General features: G+C 39.5%; 1 protein-coding gene across 1 annotated transcript in view; it reads left to right on the plus strand.

Moving 5' to 3' along the window:
- CEP112 (centrosomal protein 112) overlaps positions 1–23171 on the plus strand; it is a 158830-nt gene that overhangs the window by 44890 nt on the left and 90769 nt on the right. The window contains exons 18-19 of the mRNA XM_077787393.1: positions 11902–12037; positions 15281–15388. Coding sequence (XP_077643519.1) covers positions 11902–12037; positions 15281–15388 — 244 coding nt within the window. The remainder of the gene's footprint in view (positions 1–11901; positions 12038–15280; positions 15389–23171) is intronic.

A 23171-nucleotide genomic window follows, 5' to 3' on the forward strand; every position in this document is an offset into this window, starting at 1 on the left:
TCTGAAATGGCCACAGGATTATATCTTGAGTAGCTGCTGAGCTGCAAGCACACAGAAAGGGAAGTGGCAGGCATTTTAGGGGATTTTTGTTATTATTATCATTATTTTTCCAGTGCTGTGACAGCAAACAGTGCTGCTGCTGTTTCAAACGCATCCACACCGATGCAGAATGAAAGTGATTTGAGGCATTGTGTGGAATAGTAAAATCCACATTTCTGAAAGTATCTTTCACTTCAAAAATGAAAAAAAAAAAAGTATTGCCACAGTTTCAATACAGAATAGGGGTTTATGTAGTTTACAGAAGGTTTTTTCCTTCTTCTGAAGTTCATGGTAGAAATATCTGTCAAAAGCAAACCTTTTGCAAAAGAATTGCTCCAACACTCGTGGTGGTGACTTGTAGATATAAAATTTATATTTACTTCTGCAGTGCATGTCACAGGCATTGCTTAATAGCACAAGTCACTCTGAGAAGTGCTGCAAGGGCTTTTCTAGAATGTCCTTTAAATGGCATTTCTATAAGAACAAAGTTTTCTTGAAAAGCTTCTCTGTAATTACTTGGGGGGAAAGGTTGTTTCTCTAATCCCTGTGGTTTGGTTGCAGAAAATGTGTCATGGGAGTGGGTTGCAAATAGGCTGAATCTCTGCTGTTCTTATCTCTCAGTGAGAAGAGGAGTAGGAAATAGAGGTATATAATTTGTCACAGTGCAAACTGAGTAGAATGAAACAGAAAATAAATGAGGAGAAAAATCTGTAACTATTTGCTGCTGAAGAAATTGCATGGAAGAGAAGGAAAAGGTCTTGCTGACTTTATACAATATTGTTAAACAGCTGTCAGCATCATCTCTTGTGTCTTTTTCTCTGGAATTTGGATGTTTATTCATTTAATATATTTATTTTACCTCTGCTTATATTTTGGTAGCAGATTGTTCAATACTTTTAGTTTACTGTGAGAAATATCCATTTACTGTAGGGAAATATTCCCCATTTTATTGAAGACTACAACCACAACACCAGCTCAGTTTTGAGGTGGTTTGGTTTTGACACTTGCATTCCAGTGTTGTGAGAGAATCCCAGAATGGTTTGGGTTGCAAGGGACCTTAAAAGCCATCCCATCCCCCCCTGCCATGGCAGGGACACTTCCACTGTCCCACTGCTCCAGCCTGGCCTTGGACACTCCCAGGGACAGGGATAACACCTTTGTGGCTGCAGAGACACATAAACCTGGTCATTCTTGACATTGAGAGATTTTGGGCTAAATTCTAAACATCCTGAATAGTTTGAGGCTGTGATCGTCTCTCACCCTCATGGGAAGTGCAGAGCATGGTGATTTCTTCAGGATAAGGGTTGTGACAGTTCTCATGTACCAGAGGTAATTATGGGATCTGACTTAATGCTTTTTGCTTTGCTTGCCTCATACACAAATAACATTTTCATATTCTCCTGAAGTACAGATTTCCTGAGTTCTTGTTCTTCACTTCTGTAGAGTGTGAAGGAAACAAATATTGAGAAGTGACATTAGGAGAAATTAAATGAGATTAAATGAAATGAGATGAAATTAAATCAAATGAGATGAAACTCACCCTGTACAGGTGCAGATGCTGTAGTTAAACACTGCATCTCCAAGGAATGCCTGCACATCTCCACTCCAGTACTCCACAAGCTTCTCCTGCTCACCCTTTGCCTTTTTGTTTTTTTCCCCAAGTCTGTCTATGGAGCCAAATCTCAGCACTTTTCAAGTGGGGATGATACAGAGCAAATGCTGAGCAGCTGCTTCATTCCAACTCACTTAATAAAATTATTTGTTTACATAAGGAACTACCAACACCTCTTTTTTTTCCATGGCTTTCTACCCCTTGCCTGAACTTGTTTAAAATTCTGGGGAAGAAAGAGGGGCTAAACTGCTAAACTTTCTAGAAACCAGTAAAGGCACTTCTATCTATTAGCAGATTTTCCCAATAGTTTTCCTAATGGTTTTTAAAGCACACACAGTTCTCAGACCAAATCTTTCCAGTCATGACATGGTGTGAAGGTGGTGACTGCAGGTGTTCAGGAAAATGAAGAAATGAAAATGATTTGCCATTCTTTTCTCATCTCTTCCTGTGTACATGCACATGCTTGTGTACGTGTGGTTTCTGACATGGCAGCCAAGGAGAAGTTGATTTCACATTGGAGGTGGTGCCAGGGGGTTTCCTCACTGCAGACTTAAAAAAGCTTTTCCCACTGCTTTTCCTTATTCCAGTGTGAGAGCAATGCTCTGTGCTGGGCTGCTGTTTCTAGGGGTTTTGTCAGGTGGTACTTGCTTATATTTTGCATTTCAGCTTTTGTGTGTAGCACAGCTATTTCTGCTACGAGGTTTTGCCTCACAGAAATTATCTGATAAAAATGTGTCAGCACTCATATTTCCTAAATCAAGGTGGAAGAAATGTTCTTTAGGGAAGGAAATACCTTTTTTTTGGTACCAGTTACTCTTCTTGAAACCTCAGTCAATTCTTTTATTCAAAAAGCTTCACTTGTCATCTCCTGGTGTGCTTTGCCTGTCATTTGGTTATTCTGGGTCATTCCTTACCTGACATTGAGCCAGATCCATGGAGCTGGAGCTATTCTCATGCTTCTCCTGTGGTTTTAAACTTGGTATTGATGCCTGTAAAGCCTTCAGAGGGTGGCTTTGATCTCAGCCTTGCTAAAAGCAGAAGTTAAAATGAAATTAGCACTGTCCTGGAACCTCAGGCTGCCATGGGGAATGCCTGGATGGCAGCAACACCAAGGGTCAGTAAATTCCCATCTTCTCTCATTTTGATTTCCACAAGGCCCTTGTCTGCTCTGAGCCCTGGTGCAGTGGGATGATCCGAGTTTATGAGATTCTGTTTTCATAGTGAGTATTTTATTAAGGTTTTTTCATGCCCTGAGTATTTTATTAAGGTTTTGCTGTTCTGAGCCTGCCTCCTTCAGCAGTGCTGGTTCTGCCTGGGGTTTCCCAGTTCACCTGCACTGGTGAAATGGGGACAAGGTGAAAATGGGCAGAGGATGAGGTTGTCCTTTGCAGAATCTTCTCCTGCATCTGTGGCTGAGTAATGACTCATTTTTCATTGTATGGTTCTCTTTGATGCACAGAGAGAAGACTTGGGCTTGTTTGATGTGAAAAGCTCTTCTTGCTTTATTCAGAAGTACCTAAAAATGCATCAGACTTTAGCACAGGAAGTTTTATGTAAGGGTCTTCTAGTCCTTAAGATTGCTTATATTTTGCAAAATTCCCATGGTGTTTATTTAACTTTTCTTCTCTCTGAAATACCACAAAAGGAACAGTGTAAAGGTGAGGGTACATAGATATGAGAGAAATAAATGGTGAACAATCTGCTGCTGACCCAATAAAGAGGGAAACAGATGAAGGCAAGGCAAAATAAACATGTGAAGAGAGCTGGCAGAAGGAGGTAGAATAACTAGCAATGGAAATAATTTATTTTATTTGCAATTTACATTTGCATAATTGTTAGATCCCAACATTTTGAAAATAAGTAAAATCTAGGCTTTTCAAAATATACAGAGGTTACAATCTGAAAAAAAAAAAGCTGTGGTTTACAGTAGATCTTCAGAATTTGATTCTACGAAGCCCTTTGAAAACTTTATATTTAAACAGCTGCTCCTTCAAATCCTCTTGTATTGGCTTCTTGGAGTGGTGTGCGTCAGAAATGCCACTGCACACAGCAAAGCACAACAGCCTGAGAATCATCAATGCAATGATAAATAAATAAAGGGAGTGATAGCTTTAACCACAAGTTAATTTTTCATTTCTTTTTTCCTTTCTTGCGCCTCTAAGTTGAATCCAAATTCTGAGTAATTGCTTGTTGTTGTTAATGTTTTCAGGGTAACTGCCTAAGTGTAGCTGTTTTCCTGCATTTAATTCCATTTTTCCTTGAAAATGGAGTATTTGTGTGTGGAGAGATTTCTTGTCAGAATGGAAAAGCTATTACTATTTAAAGCCGGAAATAATTAAAGGAATATGAGCAGGCATTGTCTTTAATTCCAAGTGTTGCAATAAAAGAGCATTGTTAAGAGTTTATACTCATGTTCATTGTGTTCATCATTATCTTTTATTAAATGTTGAGGGTTGTCTTGTTACAGCCATTGCAATATGATGAAAAAAGCCATGTCTGTGATTTAAAAACAATGGTAATGTGATGTGGCTGAGGAGTTGGGATATAGTTTTACTCTTTAAAACCGTGTGGGTTTTTTTGGTAGGGTGGGTTTTGGTTTGGTTTTTTTTGTTGTTGTTTTTTTTCCTTCTCCTTTAAGAATCAGTGGAAAACCAAGCAGCTGTTCTCCACTTGGTGCTTGAGCATCTGAAACCTTTTAGAGCAAACCCAGTCAAAGTTTCCAGCATATTGTAAACATTCCCTAACCCTCGCTCTAGGGGCCACAACGTGGAGCATGAACAGAGGGCTCAGAAATATGGTAGCTTTGTTTAATAGTCTCACTTAAAAGCAAAAATGAAGTGTTCTATTAACTATTTACAGCCTTTCATTTTCTTTCCCCCCATTTCTCTGGAGACCTACTGGCAATAATGAAATATGTATTGAAAGGAAGGCTCCGGTTGTGCAAAAAAAATGTAACAGTTGATTTTTAATCCTTGGCTCTGGGACTGTTACGTCCCTCAAGATGGTTATAGAGATATCACATGACATCTTTTTAGTGATAACAGCTGTGAAACTGGTTTGATATGGCACACAGCTTACGAAATTAAAAGTATTGCCTTGTGAGGTGAAGAGCATTGCTGTGTCATGCTGTAGCACTTCATTAATTGCTGTAAATTGCTAGTCTAATAATTAATGTAGTTAAGGACTATCACAATCACATTGATTAAATGAAAATACAAATAAACAACACTAATGGCAGAATTGTTTCCTTGTTACTCCAAAGGCTTCCCTCTCACATCCGTGTATGTTTCAGATTTCTTATTTCTTTTCTCATTTCAAGGTTATACAATGCCCAAAACATTGATGAAATGAGAAAAGCTTTCAGTTGGCTAAAGAAAGCTGTACAGAGGATTGAATTCAATTACTAATTGTTAAAAAGCATGAAATGTTTCAGGTAGTCACTTCCTTTGAGTCACTTAGAAACCATCTACAAAACAGTACAAGGAAAAACATTGTTCCTTGTTGCTCAATGATTGTGATCTCTCTACTTCAATTACATTCGATAATCTTAATTTTGCTTCTACTTTTTATGTGCTTTGTAGAACTTAACTTCAGCTTCAGCAACAATAAAACCAGCCTTCATGGAGGACTTGAATCTGATAATTGAAACTGTACTTTTAAGGAAAAGAAAATTGTGACAATCCATGTCCTCTTGGAAAGAAGAAACCAACGACCCAAGTAGACACTTATGGTTCCTCAGAATTAAATACCTTTATTATCTACTACAACATGACCATTATTACTCTGAATCCTGAATTAACCAATTATTTTAACCATAAAATTAGTTATCTCAAGTCAGTAGAATGACAGGATAAATTCTGAGCCCTTGTACTTCCTTAACAGTCTTAATCCTGGCAGTTCATCCTCAGCATCTTTGGTTTGCCAACCACTGTTGGCTCTGTCGCTCTCCACGCATCCTGGGCTGTGCTTTGTTAGTGTTAAGTGATTCTCCTTGCCTGGCTCTGTCCTGTGCCTGCTGATTTCTCACATAGTTTGTCCTTGGATGGTTTATTTTATCCACCCCCAGCTCTCAGTGCCACAGCGCTGTTCTCTGATCTCCATCTTTGCCTTCCCTGCGCCTCTTCTTTGGGTACCTCATGAATCTCTTTGCTGTCTGTGCTGGCTTTCAGGGCCACCTTTTAATTACAGACTTGTCTCCCCTTTTCTAAGCCATTATCTACACCTGTCTCTCTAATTTTCCCTCCGTGTTGTCCTCACTGAGGTTTACCCGTGGTCTCCGCATGGGAAAGCCGTGACTGTTTAATCTCTGTTCTAATCCTCCTCCCTTGATAACTGAGCCTCTGTGCTCTCATGTATGTGCTGGATCGAAATCCTGGAGACCATTTCTGCAAGCTGGAGCAAAATTACCAAGTTTTTCTTTCCAGCCACATTTACAACAATTGCCCAGCCTTTTAACCCACATCACATTCATCATTTGGCAGTTGCTCTTTTATTCTGTTTGCACAGCACCTAGCACAACAGTGCCCTGTCATTATTGTAATGAGAAATAGTTATAATAATTATTAGTGTGTTTAACCAATGTCTGCCTAATTTGTGAGCCATTAATTTTGAATGTAATGCATTATTCTTATTTCAGTGTGATACTGCACACGTGGAGTATTATTTGCTCTGAACTCATTAATGGCTTTAAAGAATGATTTCGTTTGTTTATGTTTTCTCATTATTTATTTAAAACATAAGTATATAGTTTAAAACAATAATTATATTGTAGATATCCTCCACTGTTGGAGCTTACTTGAAGGAATGCAGACCAGCTTTTTGATGTTAAACATCTCAAATTATGCAAACTGTAAACAATTTATAAGTGGATTTGTGCTTTTTCTCATAAAGACAAGCCCATCTTATTCTTAAAACTGGGGAACACTTTATATTTATTTCTTGCCTTTATATTTTTGGCTTTATTTCTTTGAAATGATGAAACAAGTTAGAATGCTTTCTAACAACTTCCAAATATTAAAGTACCCAGGGACAGGATAGGGATGATATTTTGAAGGCAATAAATATTTCAGCTTCACATTTCAGTCTTTCTTCTTCGCTCCTTTGATCTGGCTTTGGTTTAGTTATCATTCCGCTTGAATGACTTCACGGTGTCTCTCTCTTCCTCTCCACACCAAAAAGAAGAAGTGTTCTGCACATATTCCATATGTTTGGGGCTGGCATAGTAGGAGAGCCCTGGTTGTTCCTTGTTGTTTGTGGGAATCCCAACCTGTGCACAGGGATGCTCCAGCCACAGCTGGGATGGAGTTAGGCCCAAAGCTGAGCTATCCCTCTGTGTTAAAAAACAGAGCAGAAAAAACAAAATTGATTTTTGCGTATTTCACAGATTTGGCATTACTACTGAAGCATTTTTCTGTGACAATGAACCCATTAACTTCTTCTTTTACAGCTACATGGTATTTTAGGCCCCAGTACATTATTTATGTAGTGGAATAGCTGCATGCTAGAAGTTAGGTCAGAGGGGCTGTGGCAGGGAGTGCTTTTACTGGTTGTGGTACTAAAAAGTGGTAGCATGGATCTTGCATTTGGCTATAATTTTAATTAATTAATGAAACTGCTGCAATTTGGTGGAGTCCTGGCAGTAGCAGTGCATCTCCACATGAGGGACTCTCTGGTGACAGGAGCAGGATCATGGGTCTGCTTAAATTTCCCTATGTAAAATCAAATGTGTGTGTCAGTACACTGGATGGGTCCTCATATCTGTAGACACTGAAGATACTAAGGTGAAATTCCTGAATTTTGGTTTGCATGGGAAATTTGGGTATGTTTTGATGCAGGTTGTGTTTTCAGCTACACAGTTTGCTGTGTATTATATAAGAAATTATGCTTTACTTTGGAAATGTGCTTATATAGTTTTTTTCTAGGGTTTTTTGAATCTCAATTAATTATATGAATGGTGATAACTTATTTTTTTTTCAGCACATATTGGTGAGAGTCAATTTTTTATTTCTTGTGACTTTAAATGAAGACTGTGTAGAACCAACAATATCCTTCTTCAGCTGCCTTCCAGCAAGTGAACAGTTTGCAGTTTGGTGGGGAGCAAAGCATTTTTCCCTCAGAAGTAGTAATATTTAGGAAAGAGAGGGAGGAACGGGCAAAGACTTGTGTGACTACAGCAAATCTGAGTACATAGGATCAGAGTATGTGTAATGTGGGAATGGCAGGGGAGCCTGGCCTTTCCCAGATCTCAGCAGCAGTGGGGCTGCAGGCTCAGCCATGACTCTGCTTTTCCCATACCTCAGCCTTCTCTCAGTCCTTTGATTTTGTTTTAAGTAGCCCTGTGGGAAGCAGGGAGTTGGACTCAGTGTGGGTCCCTTCCAGCTCAAGATATTCTGGGATTCCTGTTTATCTCCAGGCAGAAACCCAGAGTCATAACAACCTGTCATAGACAAGGGATGGAGCCTCTCCCTCTTGTGGAGTCCATCAGAATTTAAATTTCAGAAGCTTATTCAGTGGCAAAATACATTCCTTGCTCTGTTTCTGTTCTCCTGTACAGTTGGGATTCAGTGGGCTGTGCTGCCTGCAGGTTTTGAAAACCTGGGGGAGAATTTGCCTATTTGTGAATTAAAGCCTGGTATAAGTTTATAAGAAATCATAAAGAGTTTCACAGCCTATTACTATTTTCCACTGAAAATCTTTCTAAATTACACACAGGGAGCTTGGGTGTGGGTTTTACTGCTGGGATGTGAAACTCTGTCCCTGTGTGCTCAGTGTGTGCTGGCACATGTCTGAAGGGTTTTAATTTATTGACGAGGCTGAGACCAGCCAGGTGCATCTCCTGTTCCCTGTGCTGTTGGTGAGCCCTTGCTGTTGTTCAGGGAATGGTGGGATCCCTCCAGGAAGGTGTTGATTCATCCAGCATTTGCTGGGACATCTCAAACTTAATGAATCTTTCCATTAACCCCTGAATTGCCCTGGATTTCCTTAGTGCAGTGCTGAAAAGTCTCACTGTGTTTAGTTGTCACCTCTTGGAAGACATTTTACAGAGCAAGACAAATATTTATGATTAAGCATGAAGAGGAAGCACATAAGATATTTGTATTTCTCATCAGTGCACTTCAGGGTGTTGATTTCTGAAATTGAAATTCTGGTCTTCACAGGTTTCCCTGAGATGGTTTGTGCTGTAAGACTCCTCATTCTGTTGCTATGTCCTTTATACACTGAAACAAAAGGAATTTGCTGCTTTTTAAATTGGGGGCAAAGAGTAAATTCACCCTGTTTTTATATTCAGACCGGCTCAGCTTTAGGGGATTTAAGTGATGTAATTGTATTGTACTGGGCCCCACAACTAGTCCAACTGAAAAAAAATAATCTTCAAAGTGAATATTTTAGTGCTTCATGCAAGGCACATTGCTCGGTGTCTTGGGAAAAAAAAGTGAAGCTTTTCTTATATTTGTGAACCGAGGGCCATTGTTGTACAGGTTTTCTAAGCTTCTGTACAAATCTGAACCGCACAAAAAATAGAGAGTGCTGGCTCCCACATCCTTAAAAATGAAGTTTTTTTTCCTGCTTATAATGAGATGTTGCATTTATTCATGGGATTAAGTCCTTAAAAGAAAGGAAGGTGCATAAAATCACATTCCTAGAAGTTTACATCATAATACTTCAAAATAAAAATATCCTCCTGAGGAAGAAGATGCATAAATGTGGTGCCTCACTACGAGCATGAGGCCTGATATCTTGTCCTTTTAAGTTTAGATTTGTTGTGTTTCCATCTGACTGGACCAAAGCTGTTGTCCCAGTGTCCTGTGACACTTGGCAGTGTGGATGTGTTTGAATAAGCTTTGATTTTTGGTTTTACTTCCAGTATGGAGTGGAAATATTAGATGTGTTTTGCAGGGAGAGAGGTTTGTTATCCAGGGCCCATTGCTGAATTATGGATCTTTGAGGGAAGTGGACATTTTCCCCTCTCCATGGTCTCTCCAAGGTAACAAATGTGGGCAGAGCTCTTTCATATTCTTCTTTCTGAGGCAGATTTTGTGCTGGGAGAGGGGAGTGATGTGCTTGGTATAATTCAGTGTCAAACAGCTGTAAAAGAAAAATATCTGTATTCAGCAGCTCCCTGGAATGTGGGGTTTGGGGGATAACTGAGCCAAAGAGCAGGAGCACATGGATAACTGATCCATCAGACAGCTCCTAAAGCTTTGAGCTCTGGAGGTGTCACTGGTGTGCCCATTCTGAGGAATGGTGGAGGAGGAGTTTTGTACTTGGGACTTGGATCTGTTGGATTCTCTGCAGGAAGAATTTAAATCCTAAATGGAATTTTGCCACTTTAGTTTAGATGGGCAAAGGAATGTTGATTTTGGTAGTGATTTTTTTTTGCTGAATAATTTTTATTGTCTCATAAATGAGTGGGGAATGTAATGGCTTAGATTAACACAGATGTGCTTCCCCCTCAAAGCAGTGTGGGAAATTGAATTGATGAGTCTGTGGAGGTAAAGCATATCTGGAGGGGTGATGGATGCTCTCTAGCAAACTTGAAGATAATTTGCACAGGTATTCTAAGAACATAAAAGCAAAACCCCAAAACATTAATCATCAAAACTGTGTTACATGACTTTGTTCCACTTTCCTCCAATTTCTGCTGGGGGAAAAAGGGTATTTTCCTTTTTCTGTAAGGAGAGGAGCAGTCTCCCTATTCTCAGTTATTCCATCAGCTGTGGTGAGTGAGGCATCAAAATATGTTTTTCTTTAAATACGCATAATGATAAAAACCTCTAGAAGTAAACAGCAATGTACTGACTCAGGACTTGTGGCATTTCTTTGATCTCGTTGCTAATGGAATTACCCTGCTCTCCTGCACTGCAAAGAGCTGCTTTGTGAAGATGTAGGATTATGTTCTTTGTCCTATTGTCAAAGTCTGGTCTGCAAACCACAGAAGAGGATGTGAATACTGTAACTTTGGGCTTGGCAGCTTCCTGACCTTTCTGAAAGGCTCACTCAGTGCTGCAGCAGCTCCTCCAGGGCTGGCAAGGTGACAGACGAGATGAATTAACTGGGCTTTTCCGTCTCTTACGTGTCAGATTCTTTGTTTTATATGGAAATAATTTCTGTCAAAATGGGAAATTTATCGTGAGGTACTTCCTCTGCCTGCAAAATGAAAATGTCAGCCCCAGGTCTGTTTGAATGTGTCTTCTGTTACAAGCCATGGGTGGAGCCAGCTTTGTCCCTCCGTGTCCCATCGTGTTCTCCAGTGTCTGAACACAAAGTCAGGCAGCTCTGCTGACCTGTGGGAGTAGGAACATGTCACAAAAAATTAATAACAAAGCCAGTAACAAGTTAATAAAAGTTAGAAATATTTGAGGACTCACGTCAACATTTCTGAAATATTTATGTTACCTGAACTTTTGTCTCTGTTGTGTCAATATAGTGAATGTCTCTATCTTTTCATGTGTATCTTTTCATATATGTGAATGTACATAAAATATTACAGAAACGTTACTTTTGATGTACCATCCAGTCTGAAGAAACCCAGCCTGATTTCTATAGATGTATCAGGTTTAATATGTCAAATAGTGTAGGCTGTTGATATGAAATATCTTTGCACAGAGATTTAACATCTGTCATTACTGTAAAGGCTGAATAGACATCACAGCATTATGGCTTTCTAATAGATTAAGAAGGAACCACGTGTCACACATTGCCCTGCTTTGCATTTTGATTTATGACAAGCAGGGAATAATCCTGTACCTTGTCTGAGCAAAGATGGCCCTGGGATAATTTTGTTATTTTTTTGTTTGGTCTTTTTTTTAATCTGGAAAAGCAATCATGCTAAAAAGAGTTTGTTTAAATATTGGGGGGTCTTAAATCTAATTTAATGAAATCTAATTTGTTAGTATTTATTTATTGTTACTATTATTCAATTTTATTAATTAGATGAGATTAAGAAAAGGGGTTCTGCAGGGGGTAGAGAGCCATTGAAAGGAAGAGAGACTTTGAAGGTGTAGGTTTTGTTGTGAGCCGTGGATGCCGTGTTTGGGCGTGTGAAATTCAATCGGAGAAAGCGAAAATAACTCGGGCCTTCCATCGCCTTCTTCAAAGCCCTGCAAAGGGAAGTTGGGCAGAAGCTGGGACAGGAAATTGAAATCTGAATACTATTTTAAACTGATCGGGTTAAAGGCCTCTCTTTTACACCAGCACACTTGTTCTTTTATTTGATACTTGAACTCTGAAAATTTTCTGTGACTTTCTAGGGAGAAGGAGGAGCAGCTGAGGCGGGTGACGGAGGTACAGAGGCTGCAGGCCCAGCAGGCAGGCGCTGCCCTGGAGGAGTTTAAGCGGCAGGTGGAGCTGAACTCAGAGAAAGACTCTGCTGAAATGAAACAGCGGGTGAGGAGGTCACAATGCCAGCCTTTCTGAAACTCTGGCGCAGTGGGATAGCGGATTCTGATCTTATAATGCCAGAAACATGCTCCACTTGAGAGTGCTACATCAAAATCTTTCACAATGTAGTGTCTTTGCAGCGAGTCAGAAAAGGGATGGTGGCGGGTGTTTCATCTTTCTGACAAAGCCGGAATTGTCATTGTTATAAAGATATCTGCAGTTATGATACTGATTAGGGATTTTTCAGGAGTGAGAGTATAAAGGGTTAGTTTATACACCCTATGGAACAACGCTTGTCATTTCCCACTTAAATGTGTCTCTTCCTACTCTTTTCCCAGCGACTCTTTCTTCCATTAATGAGCTCCTGTAATCAGTTTGAGCCCAAACAGGGGCAGAGCCATGGTGGCTGCTGGCAGTCATGTGCAGAGGATGGAAAAATCCACTTTTCTGTCCCTGAAAATCAGGGAGTTTAGTGGCTTAAATTTCTTATGGAACAAACAGTAGTTAAACTGTTCTCCTTGGAGTTTATAAAAGCAGCCCAAGGAGTGAAAGGGAACAAGCAAAAGGTGATCAAAAAGAAGGGGAGAGAAGGGACATTTCCTAACTCCCCCTGTGGTTGAGATCTCCAGACAGAATTGCAGCTTGTAATTCTGGATTGCAAGTTCCAACCTCACCTGCCTTGACCAAACCTCACTGCTGACAGGAGGGTGCTGCAGGCTGGGACTGGAATGGGTGGCTGAGAGTGCTGCCTTAGGACTGAGGAAATTCCTTCTGTTGTTCTCAAAGTTTTTTGAAAATCTTCATTGCTGATATTTTTAAGACCCGTGCAGACAGTGAATAATAGAATTTGGAAATTAAAAAAAAAAGCAAGAACAAACTTATAAAAGCATGATGTGTTCAGCAGACCATACCCACAAGGGTAATACAACAAATCCCACCATTTTAATCTAACATTTTCTGTACTGTGTGACCCTCCTGCAATTTCTTCATGATGACTCAAAATAATATCCTAGTTCTGCTCAAAAAGGGATGTTGTCTAATTCTAGAAAGGCTAAGAATAGTTTCATTCACTTAAAAAAAAAAACCTTCAGCAAAGAAAACCACTCCAAAACTTAAGAAAGTGCAAAAGAATTTGGAAAACATAGTCAACAATAATTTTAAAATGACAGTAAATTTCTTTCAGAATATTGCTACATTCTGGGAAATTTTGAAAATCAGTTTTGCTGTACTTCATGAATCAGCCAGAGGTTTACTCTTTCTTTACTGTTTACTTCTTTCTCTTTACTGCTTGGATGCAAAAATCTAGAAATACTAAATGATATTGTGCAGTTGAGTTGTTGTATTCTGCAGGAACCAAGGTCCAAGGAAATACATCAGAGGAACACTGCTGAAACTCTCTCTTCATGGCTTTGGCCTTTCTCATTCCGCTGAATCCACATACTCTTAGATAAATCTCCCAGTACATTGGGAAATACTGGAAAATTCTGTGTTTTGTGGTAAGGTGGGAGGTATTATTACAAAACAACTGCAGTAGCCATAGCAACGCTGTCCTTTGATCTGCATTAGGAATACTGGGCTTTAAACCCATTTTTGGTGTGAGATAAAGTTAATTATGAAGATGAGTAGGATGGGGTCATTTTCAGTTGTTGCAATCAATACTGGATTCTTTAGTTTGGCTCTATGATAATATCATTTATTTTGCCATCTGCTTCCTATTTTGTCAAGCTTGTGATTATTAAGAATCACCTGATGTCCACTGGTGGGTGGGTGGCATGTGTTTAACTGCAAGATCTGCATTTTTTCCAGTAGTAACTAAAAAAAAGAGAAATAATACATAGGCTATGTCATGGAACTCTAGATCTGGGGCTTCCTGGGTTTGGCAAACAATGATCAAGAGCCTTTGTTGCAGTTGTTGGAAATAGATGAACGTGACCTAACGAATAAACTGCAGAATCCAGTAGATTGAAAGCATCTTTGCATATGTTTTTACTATTTCACTTTTTTGAACATTTTCATTCTCTCAAAAAAAAAAAAAAAAAAAAACCAACAAAAAAAAACCTCCTTTAGTGCAGTAACAAGATCTGTTATTTTTCTGGGTTTTATTAACCTGAGTAAAATATGGCCATAGCCATGCAATTTGAGTAAGTTTGGAGCTGGAAAAAAATTATTCATAAAACATTGATTGCAGTCCCTTTTCTTAATGGTAGATAGCAGCAGTGAGGTCCAGGAGCTGCTTCCTCACTGTTCTCTTTTTCCACTTTCTATTTGGCCAACTGCTCCTGCTCCAGTCCCTTCCTTTCCTGCTGGAGTACTCTGCAATAAAATGGATTTCCCCACTCTGAGTGCTGCCTTTTCTCCTCCTTCCTGCCTGGGGAGTGATGTCCAGGCCAATTGGCACAGACATCTGCTGAACACTGAGCACTCCCTTAGGCCAAGCAGGATTTTGGCTTGTGGTTCAGAAATTCATGGGTTTCTTCTTTTTGTGGAGCAGATGGACTTGTGGTCCTTCAAACCCCTCCACCTCTTTTCCCTTTTTGGGGACACAGTTTATTCACTGCTTATGTTGGGATCTAGATCTGAAAGTCATTGATGAGTGTGCACTGCAGCAGAGTTACATATATATATTTATATATATTCCCTTGGAAACATGCCTGATGTACAGCTAACAGTTGTGCTTTTGATACAAAAGCCTTTGTTAATTGAGTTGTGAAATTGCTTCCTTGATGCTGCGTGCTGGAATCTGTGGGACTCATTATTCATAGGCGATGACTATCTTCAGAGGACTTCACTTGCAGCCAAATAATTCTCTTTTAAGTTATTTAAAGTTATTTTCTGATTTAATGTAAACTTGCTTTAATTGTGTAGTTTGTGCTCTGACTCACACATGATTTCCCTTGAATTTCCACAGGCAGTATATTTTCAAGAGAAATATATTTGAGTCTTAAATATGTCTAGAGAAAATATTCACTTAATTTTGATGGGATATTCAGCACTGTTGATGAAAAATGGAGCCAATCTTTTGTAATTAGGGAGTGGCATCACAGTGATCACTATGTCCTTGAGTAACTAATAATCCTGTAGAGACTGAATATTCATTTTCACTACATACAAATGCTGTTGTTATCATTCCCAACAAGTGATATTCTTCTCTTTGATGGTTTACAAACAACTGTAGAAATGTCAGAACATTTCAAGCTATGCCTTTTAAAAAAAAAAAAAATTAAATATTCCCTTTCTTTTCCCATGTAGATGGCAGAGGTTGAAGCAGATCTAAGCAGATCAAAATTGCTTCGGGAAAAGCAAGCCAAAGAATTCTCCTGGCAGTTGGATGAGATCAAGAAAAGATATGAACAGCAGGTCAGTTGCTTTGCTCCTCCAGGTGGAGGGGAGAAAACACCCCTTCCTGCAGCTGTAGGCCACTGTGTGTTGCTCTGCTTCCTATAAAAACACCATTTATAGATATTATATTTATGTATATATATATTATTTTGTGATGGGGATGGAGTGGGGAGAACCTACACAGAAAATACTTTTTGTTTCCTCTTCACAATCCTTTGTACCTCCGACTCTTTCAAATTGTTTCCCAGGCTTACAGGTGGCAACACCTATTTTCATAATCACCAGGTTCAATTATTTAATGCATTATCTGTTTCTCTTCTTGTCAAGAAACAGCGGTTTATTCTTTTTATCATTTTTGACACGGGGAGTGTTCGTGTGAATGCTTGTTTTGGCCCACTGAATGTGATTTTCTTCTTTGTAATGTAATTTCAGGGTTGGGAAACACTCAGGAAACGTTTGGGTGGAGACAAGAAAGTTTTGTTCAGTACTGCTATGAAATGTAAAGGGGGGAGAAGCAGAAGGAGAGAAATTACTGCATGACACAGATGTGGGAGCTAAGGAGCTGCACCAGACACGGGTGTGAGCTGGTTCTTGGTCATGAACCTGAAGTGGCCTTTGTTGGTAACACCTGCTGAAGGATTGAAAGGGGGTTTTTAGTACTTTGTAGGAATAAGGTGGTTAACCCATGAAAGTTCTTTCTTATCACTGTTCTTGTGTGGATCTAAGCTTGCATTTCCAGCAGGGAAATGTGGTTTCATTTCTGTTTATCTTCTGTGCCGTGAGAGGATGAAATGCTGTGGTTGGCTTTGGTGCCAGCCTGCCCTGGTCCATCTGGAAGGGGCTTTTTCAGGGAATTAAAGAACAAGATCACTTTGGTAGGTGTTGAGAGACCCCTGCTCTGTGCTGGGGAGGAACAATGGTGTGTCTTGTGTGTGGTTCTTGGAACAGAAGGGAGTCTGTTGGGTCAGATCAAAGCAACGTCACCACTTGTGCTGTCACCTGACAGAGGTGACGTATTGGCCTCTGGAAGGGTGAGGGACATCTCACAGGTGTTCAGCTTAACTGGGGGATGTTATTTATGATGGTTCCTGCATTTAGTGATTCAGAAATAGAGATACTGGGGATTTGTGCAGGAAAGGTGAGGAGGTTTGGTGTGTTAGGGACTCACTGAAAGGAGGGCAGTGGGAGTGTCAGAGTCAGTTGGACATCTGCCTTAAAGGAATTTTTTATTTAGTCATATTTTCATATCATTTTAGTGATATGGTTGGCTCACATGTTTTCTTCACCATTCTCATAATTTGTAGTGCATCTCTGAAGTCCAAAGTAAGCATTTATTCAAAGATTTTGTTCCCATTTTCCCATGCCAGATTTTAATCTGTAGAGATAAATGCTAACCTGCAGTGTATCAGGAGTTACAGCATTCCTGTTCTACCTACAAATGGTAATTTTTTTTTACTGTCCACAGTAACATTCATCAAGCCATAGATAAAATTTTCTGCAATGCTCAGCTGAGTTTGCACACTAAAGGCAAATTATAATGTCTCATATTGTCATGGTTTGGTTTTATGTGTCTTCTTATTTCAGACCTTCCAGAGACTATGTCAAAAAAACCCACAAAGCAAGAAATTCATATGGAACTTAAAAATGTTTTAGTGAATCTATTCTGTAACAATGCTGATATTGTGGTAAACATCAGTGAAACTATTTTTCACTGAGATGTTTACTGCTTCCAATTTATTTTATTTAGGATAGCTGCTTTTGCTGCAAGAAAGAACAGCTAAGCTTTATAAGACATCACTGGAACCCAAGGGTTTCAGCCCTAAACAGCTAAACAATGAGAGCCTAAGAAGAATTTTCAGTGGAATCCTGTTTATGCCCTTCTTAAAAATTTATTTCTCTTTGTCCTTCATCTGGAATGTTCTTTGAAAGTTGTAGTGCATGAAGAATACATGCCCCTTCCTGCAGATTGCAGGGGGTTATCACTGGGAATGAGGTTCTTTTGGGAGGCACAAAGCCCCTCCAGCCCCACCACGGAGCAGGATGAGCTCAGTTCTTCCACTCTTAAAATTTCCCTTCAGTACTTCCAACTTCTGTTTCTCTGCACTGCTCTCTATTTATGCTTCAGAACTTCTAAGCCATTTTTAAAGCAGAATTTTCCTTGCCTTGTTTTACTGCATATTTCTTTGGTTGTTACTTGGCGAGGAGCAGACTGATTTAAAGTGTTTAAATAGAGCAGTGAATTCAAAGTGGGGATACATTTTGACAGGGCTCCAGCAGATTTCCAGTTGGAAATAGGCACCCAACCAAAAACTTGGATATTTTAGCTACCTGAGAAATGTAGTGATTGCTTCGAGATGTTCTGCCTCAAGTGTATGAATCTAATTGTCAAATGAAATTTAGACATAAAAAGGGAAGGGAAATTGCCCTACAGATTTATTTTTTGTTGGCTTTCATGATGAGTGGCAGGGGTAGCACTGATGACAACCTGGACAATTCAGTTGCCCATAATTTTAATAAGATTGGTAATAAAGAACCAAATTAACTATGTGTTATCCAGTTCTCCAGTCTGAGAGACATTTTGGAAATGTAGGCACTTGGAGCAGTGGTTTCACTTCTCTGCTTTATCTGAATGGTTGATGTCCCAGGACTCTGCTTGAATACTGATTTCAAAATAATTATTGGTGTGAACATGGACTGTTCATTGTGGGGCTGAAAGATAGCTTTGCCTGCAGATTAGACATACTGATATATTGATATTTATCTGATACTTATTACAACAAATAACCTGATACATTGATATTTATTTATCTTTGCTTCAAAGATATTTTGGAAAAAACCACAGCAGTTCATATTTCCTTAGCTTTTCAAATGCACTCAAATCCATTAATAAAGCAAAAAAGAACTTTTGGATCTTGCAGTATTTGGTTTCAGCTGTCATGTGTCCCTCCTGGTTCCAGCTTCATCTGATTCGGTACCACTTGCTTTTGAAGTATCCACTGAGAACACTCTCAGAGAGAGAAACTGGTGGCTTTTTTTTCTTCTTCTTTAAATATACTTTAGCTCAACTTTGTTCTACTTGCAGCTGTTAGATTTGAAAGTATATTTTGAAGAAAAAAAATAACTCCAGCAGTACCAGAGTTCCTATCTGCTGGGAGCAGCTGCTTTCGGCACTTCAAAGCCAGTGGACAGCACAGTGAAGGCCTCAGCCTTTCCTGCCTTTGAAATGGTTGCAGTATCTGTAGTTGGGCTTTATGGCACTGTCAGCACAGGAAGAAAAGTTGTTTGGTTTTTTGCACCCCCTCCCTTTTTTCTTTTTTTCATTTTTTCCCCTCTACTTCCTAATTACATCCTCAATTTAGCTCAAAATACCTGGGAAGTGCTTCTGATGAGTTCATCTTCGACGAGCCCAAATGTTTGAAAGATCATGTGGCCAGACTTTTCAGTAATGGATTTTAGTCAAATTTGACAGAAAAATTAAGGAATTTGCTGGGTTTTTTCCCCCATATCTTTGTTAATTGAGCACTTTCTGAGAGCACATCTCTCATGGGGAGTGGTGGTTCCATGGCAGAGATGGGACAGGGCTTCTTGCAGGGACATTCCCCAGCACACTCAAGTACATACACCTTTGTTTCAAGCAAATTTTCATAAATTGTTGAGAATGGAACACTTCCAGTGAACCTAATGTGATCCTAATGCTTAAATGACATTAGCTTGTCCTTTAAAAAACCCCAAACCATTAATAATCACTGTTATCACTGTTACATCCATTTTTTGCTATGAACAGTTGCTGAAGTGACTGAGTAAATGTGAAATAAATGAGATGCAAGATTAGCAAGAGGGCCAAAGCCTAGAAAATTCTACATTTTCCAGCATGGAGAGAGTACACAAAAAGCCAGTTGATGAGTTGTTGTGATAACAGGATGGGGTTACCTGATGAATTATCACCATACTTTCTGAGATTAAATGCCAGCCTAAATATATAAATAATCCTTTTGGTTTGGTTCATCTTTAACTGTGTTTATTCCCTTTAAAAATAATTATTCATGCTTCCATAGGAAAGTGGAAAGTTGTTACATGATAGCTGAAGAATCTCCCTATATCTCAGGAAATCCTTTCTTGTGACATTTATTGTTGGGTTTTGACTTCTGTAAAAGTTATAAAGAAATTAGAGTTGTCATCTTGTCCTGTGTATCCAAATAGGGAAGAAAGAGACACCTTCAGAAATATTTTCCTGGATATTTAATGAAATCACTTTGAAATCATGCTGAAGACAAGTCAATAGACAGTACCTTTAAGTTGGCAGCAAGACAAAGGTGTGGTTAGGTTTAAATATGCCTTTTATAATAAAGAAAGTGAGGTAAAGAAGTGCAAAATAGCTGGTTAAAAGTGAAAAAAGCATGTTCGTAATGTTACCTGCCAGCAGCAAGGACAACATCTGAGGTGCTGCTGGGACACTGTTCTTGTTTTAGCAGTGTGCTGGAGCAGAGGAAAGTGTTATTGAGAGGAGAGGAAGAATATTCTGTAGATCTTTTTGTCTTTTATAACTTTCTAGTGAGGTTAATTTAAAGAAAAGTGTGAGGTTCTCTCAGGCAAAACATTCATTTAGTAATTAACACTAATAGAGATAACAAGCTCCACCTCCAGCTCACTTTGTCCCCATACCCTTGCTCTGTTGAGTTCCTGCCGCTGCACTTCCATCCTGGCTTTCCTTCTGGCCTCATTCTTCATTTTCTGTTTTTTTAGCTTCTCTTTTACCAATCTGTTACCTTCCCAAGTGAGGGAAACACTTGCAAAGCCCAGTTTGGAATCTGCTGTTCCTTGGACAGACCAGTGTCCCAAGCATTTCTTAGCTGTACATTAACCTGGCCATTTATTTTCAGAGATCCACAATCCATTTTTAGTATGCTGATTTAGTTGTGAGGAGGGAGTCTTTGTGAAAAGCTTTGTTCCTCTCCTCTTTGTCTGTACTCTAAGATAATTGAAATACAGTCTGTTCTTGCAAGGAGGCCAAATGAGCACGTTAGTAGAAGCTCTAAATTTTTCATGTCATCGGCAACAAGCTGCATAAATTTCATTTAATAAATTAATCTAGAATGCATAAACGTTTCCTTTGAACCATCCTAAGACACAGATGAATACCATTTGTGCAGAATATCTGAGGAATAGTTTCTTCAATCAACATCAACTTTTTACTTTATAGCTAAAACTCACAAATGGGAAAAGGAGATGAATTTAACCTCCAAGTGAAGAGTGGCTGGAAATTTTCTCCTGGTGCCATTGCTGTTTACAGAATTGTTAACCAGACAGATGGATATTTGCACGGTCTCCTTCAGGCATCTGAGTGTGTGTGATTCAGAGTTAAAAGCCTGAGCTCCCTGTGTAGTCAGAGAATCCACTTTGAGGGGAGGAGGGAGAGGGAGGCGATTCCAGAAACACAAACGGTGCCTGCGGTAAGCAGCGAGTCGGGCTGGCAAGGCAGCTCTGCGTTCAGAGAAGGTCCTTGCATAAACTGAATCCCTGAACAAAGGCTACATCCAGCAAATTCTGCACCACAGCCTGCTGCAGACAGGCATTTGCAGTGGCTCAAGGTCTGTTAGTTGGAAAGAAATATTTCTCTTTGCAGCCTGCGATGGGTTTGGTGGTGTAGGTGGGCTGGGGACGGGGGGAACCTCCTGATGTTCATCGTGGCACCAGGTTGGATTTAATCATGGGATGCAACTCCCTTTCCAGTATAGTGTTACAAGAAGGCTGCAGAGGGATTTTTCACAAGTGCATGTACTGATGGGACAAGGAGGAATGACCTTGAGCTGAAGGAAGGCAGGTTTATGTTAGATATTAGGAAGAAATTCTCCACCATAAGGGTGGTGAGGTCCTGGCACAGGTTGCCCCGAGAGGTTGTGGACTCCTCATCCCTGGAAGTGCCCAAGGCCAGGTTGGACAGAGCTTGGAGCAAGCTGGGATAGTGGAAGGTGTCCCTGCCCATGGCAGGGGTTTGGAATCAGAAGAGCTTTGAAGGTCCCTTCCAACCCAAACAATTCTGTGGTTCTGTGATTTAAAAAAAAATTTACTCATGCCAGAAGATTGGGAAGATGAAATGATTGAGGTGGGGTTTGTGCTGCCCATACTTTAAAATATTAAAATTCTAAAAAGCCTTTATAAGTAAAAATGTACAAAGCAGGAATATAATTTTATGTAGTGAGAGTGAAAACATTCAGGTGCATTATTTAAGGGGAGGGTAAATCAAACTGCAGTTTGGCTAAAGACCAGCTTGTTTCTGTTAGAGAATTTCTTGCAATTCTTAGTTTGTAGTTGAAAAGGAATTATTAGTGGTTGCTGAAAAGGTGTAAATATTACAGAAAACACAGTCGTACCAATTAAATTATTGCAGCCTGCAATGAAATAGAAAGTCCTGTACATTACCCCATGTGTGGTAATGAGTGCTTTTGCACAGATTAATTTTTCACTGTCCCATTTGCCCTTGGCTCATTACAGCTCTTATATCTTGGGAGACATTAGTGTTTTAACTTAAAGAAAAGTCTCCCCCCCAAAAAAAAAGTGTAAATTAAAATCCATTTAATTTACCTGCTGCAAAGGAGCTCTGGTAAAAGAGGTTCTGGTTTTCTCTCCAACTTGCAGTGAAGATGCTCCTTCTCTCCCAAAGTTATGCTGAACCAGACCCCAGTGTGATTAACACTCACTCCTCCAGCCTGCTAGATCAGATTACTTTCAGCAGCAGTATTTGCAGGGATGGGTAATCCCCATATCCTCATGGAACACACAGGTTTTTTGATAGGCTTAGAGGAGGCAGAAAATGCTCCATTTTGCTGGAGTTGTTATTTGGGGACAGATCATGGGCTGTGCCCTGCCTGGGCAGAGGCTGGGGCTGCTTGTCAGCAGGGTAATCATGCAAACACCTGATTTACAAACACTTAAATAATTTTAGGATGGAAATACTGAAAGCAGACGTGCTGTAGGTGTGCTGCAGAGTGAGTTTAGCTCAGTGACACGTGCAATGCATTGGTGGCTTCTCCAGCCCTCAGCTCAGTCATGCCAAAACAGTGCTTATAAAATCATCCTGCCTTGCAAAACCATATTTTATGTAGGTGCTACTTAAAATATTTCTAGAATTGCGGACATAAATTTACATGAATTTTCATACTTTGGTGTCAAATATTTATTGTAGCAGTTACATTTTTCAAAGAGGTAGTGAGCTAACTAATTTCCTTTCCCTCCTTTGGGGACTCTAAAAAGAATTTCAAAGGCGTGCTTGTTCTTGAGAACAAGTTGAAATTGTTCTAAAATTGAAAAGCCTAAACTTAGCATGTGATGTAAAAGCAAAAACTGGGTAGTAGAAGGCCTTGTCTAAATTAGGGACTTTCAAAATGTATTTGCTGGTGTTGATTAAATTACAAATCTTTGGCTTCTGAAAACATCTCCTGCGATCAGTGGGCTGTTTATTGTCCATCTGTGTTCTTCAGGTGTGCTAACAGCAGCAGGATTTCACCTTGGCTTTGTATTAGATTGTCTCTTGTTTTAACAAGTTGTCCTAAAGCACCTCCCCTTGTGAGTGCAATTCCATCTGCCTGTGTGAGTGAGCTGAGTAGCCACTTGGTAACAAACCACGCTGCCAGATTTGTTTGGCACCTTTTTGTTTGTGTATGTGAGTGAACAACAAGAGACTGTCACAATTCTTGCATTAATCTTTTTTAGCTCTTTGTTAAGAATTTAGTTTTATTTTTAACATCCTTTTCTCTGCAAAGTGTAAGGACATTTAAATTTTAGTTAAAAGCTAAATTTAGAA

The sequence above is a fragment of the Lonchura striata genome, chromosome 19 (genome assembly GCF_046129695.1).
Source record: "Lonchura striata isolate bLonStr1 chromosome 19, bLonStr1.mat, whole genome shotgun sequence".
NCBI lineage: Eukaryota > Metazoa > Chordata > Aves > Passeriformes > Estrildidae > Lonchura > Lonchura striata.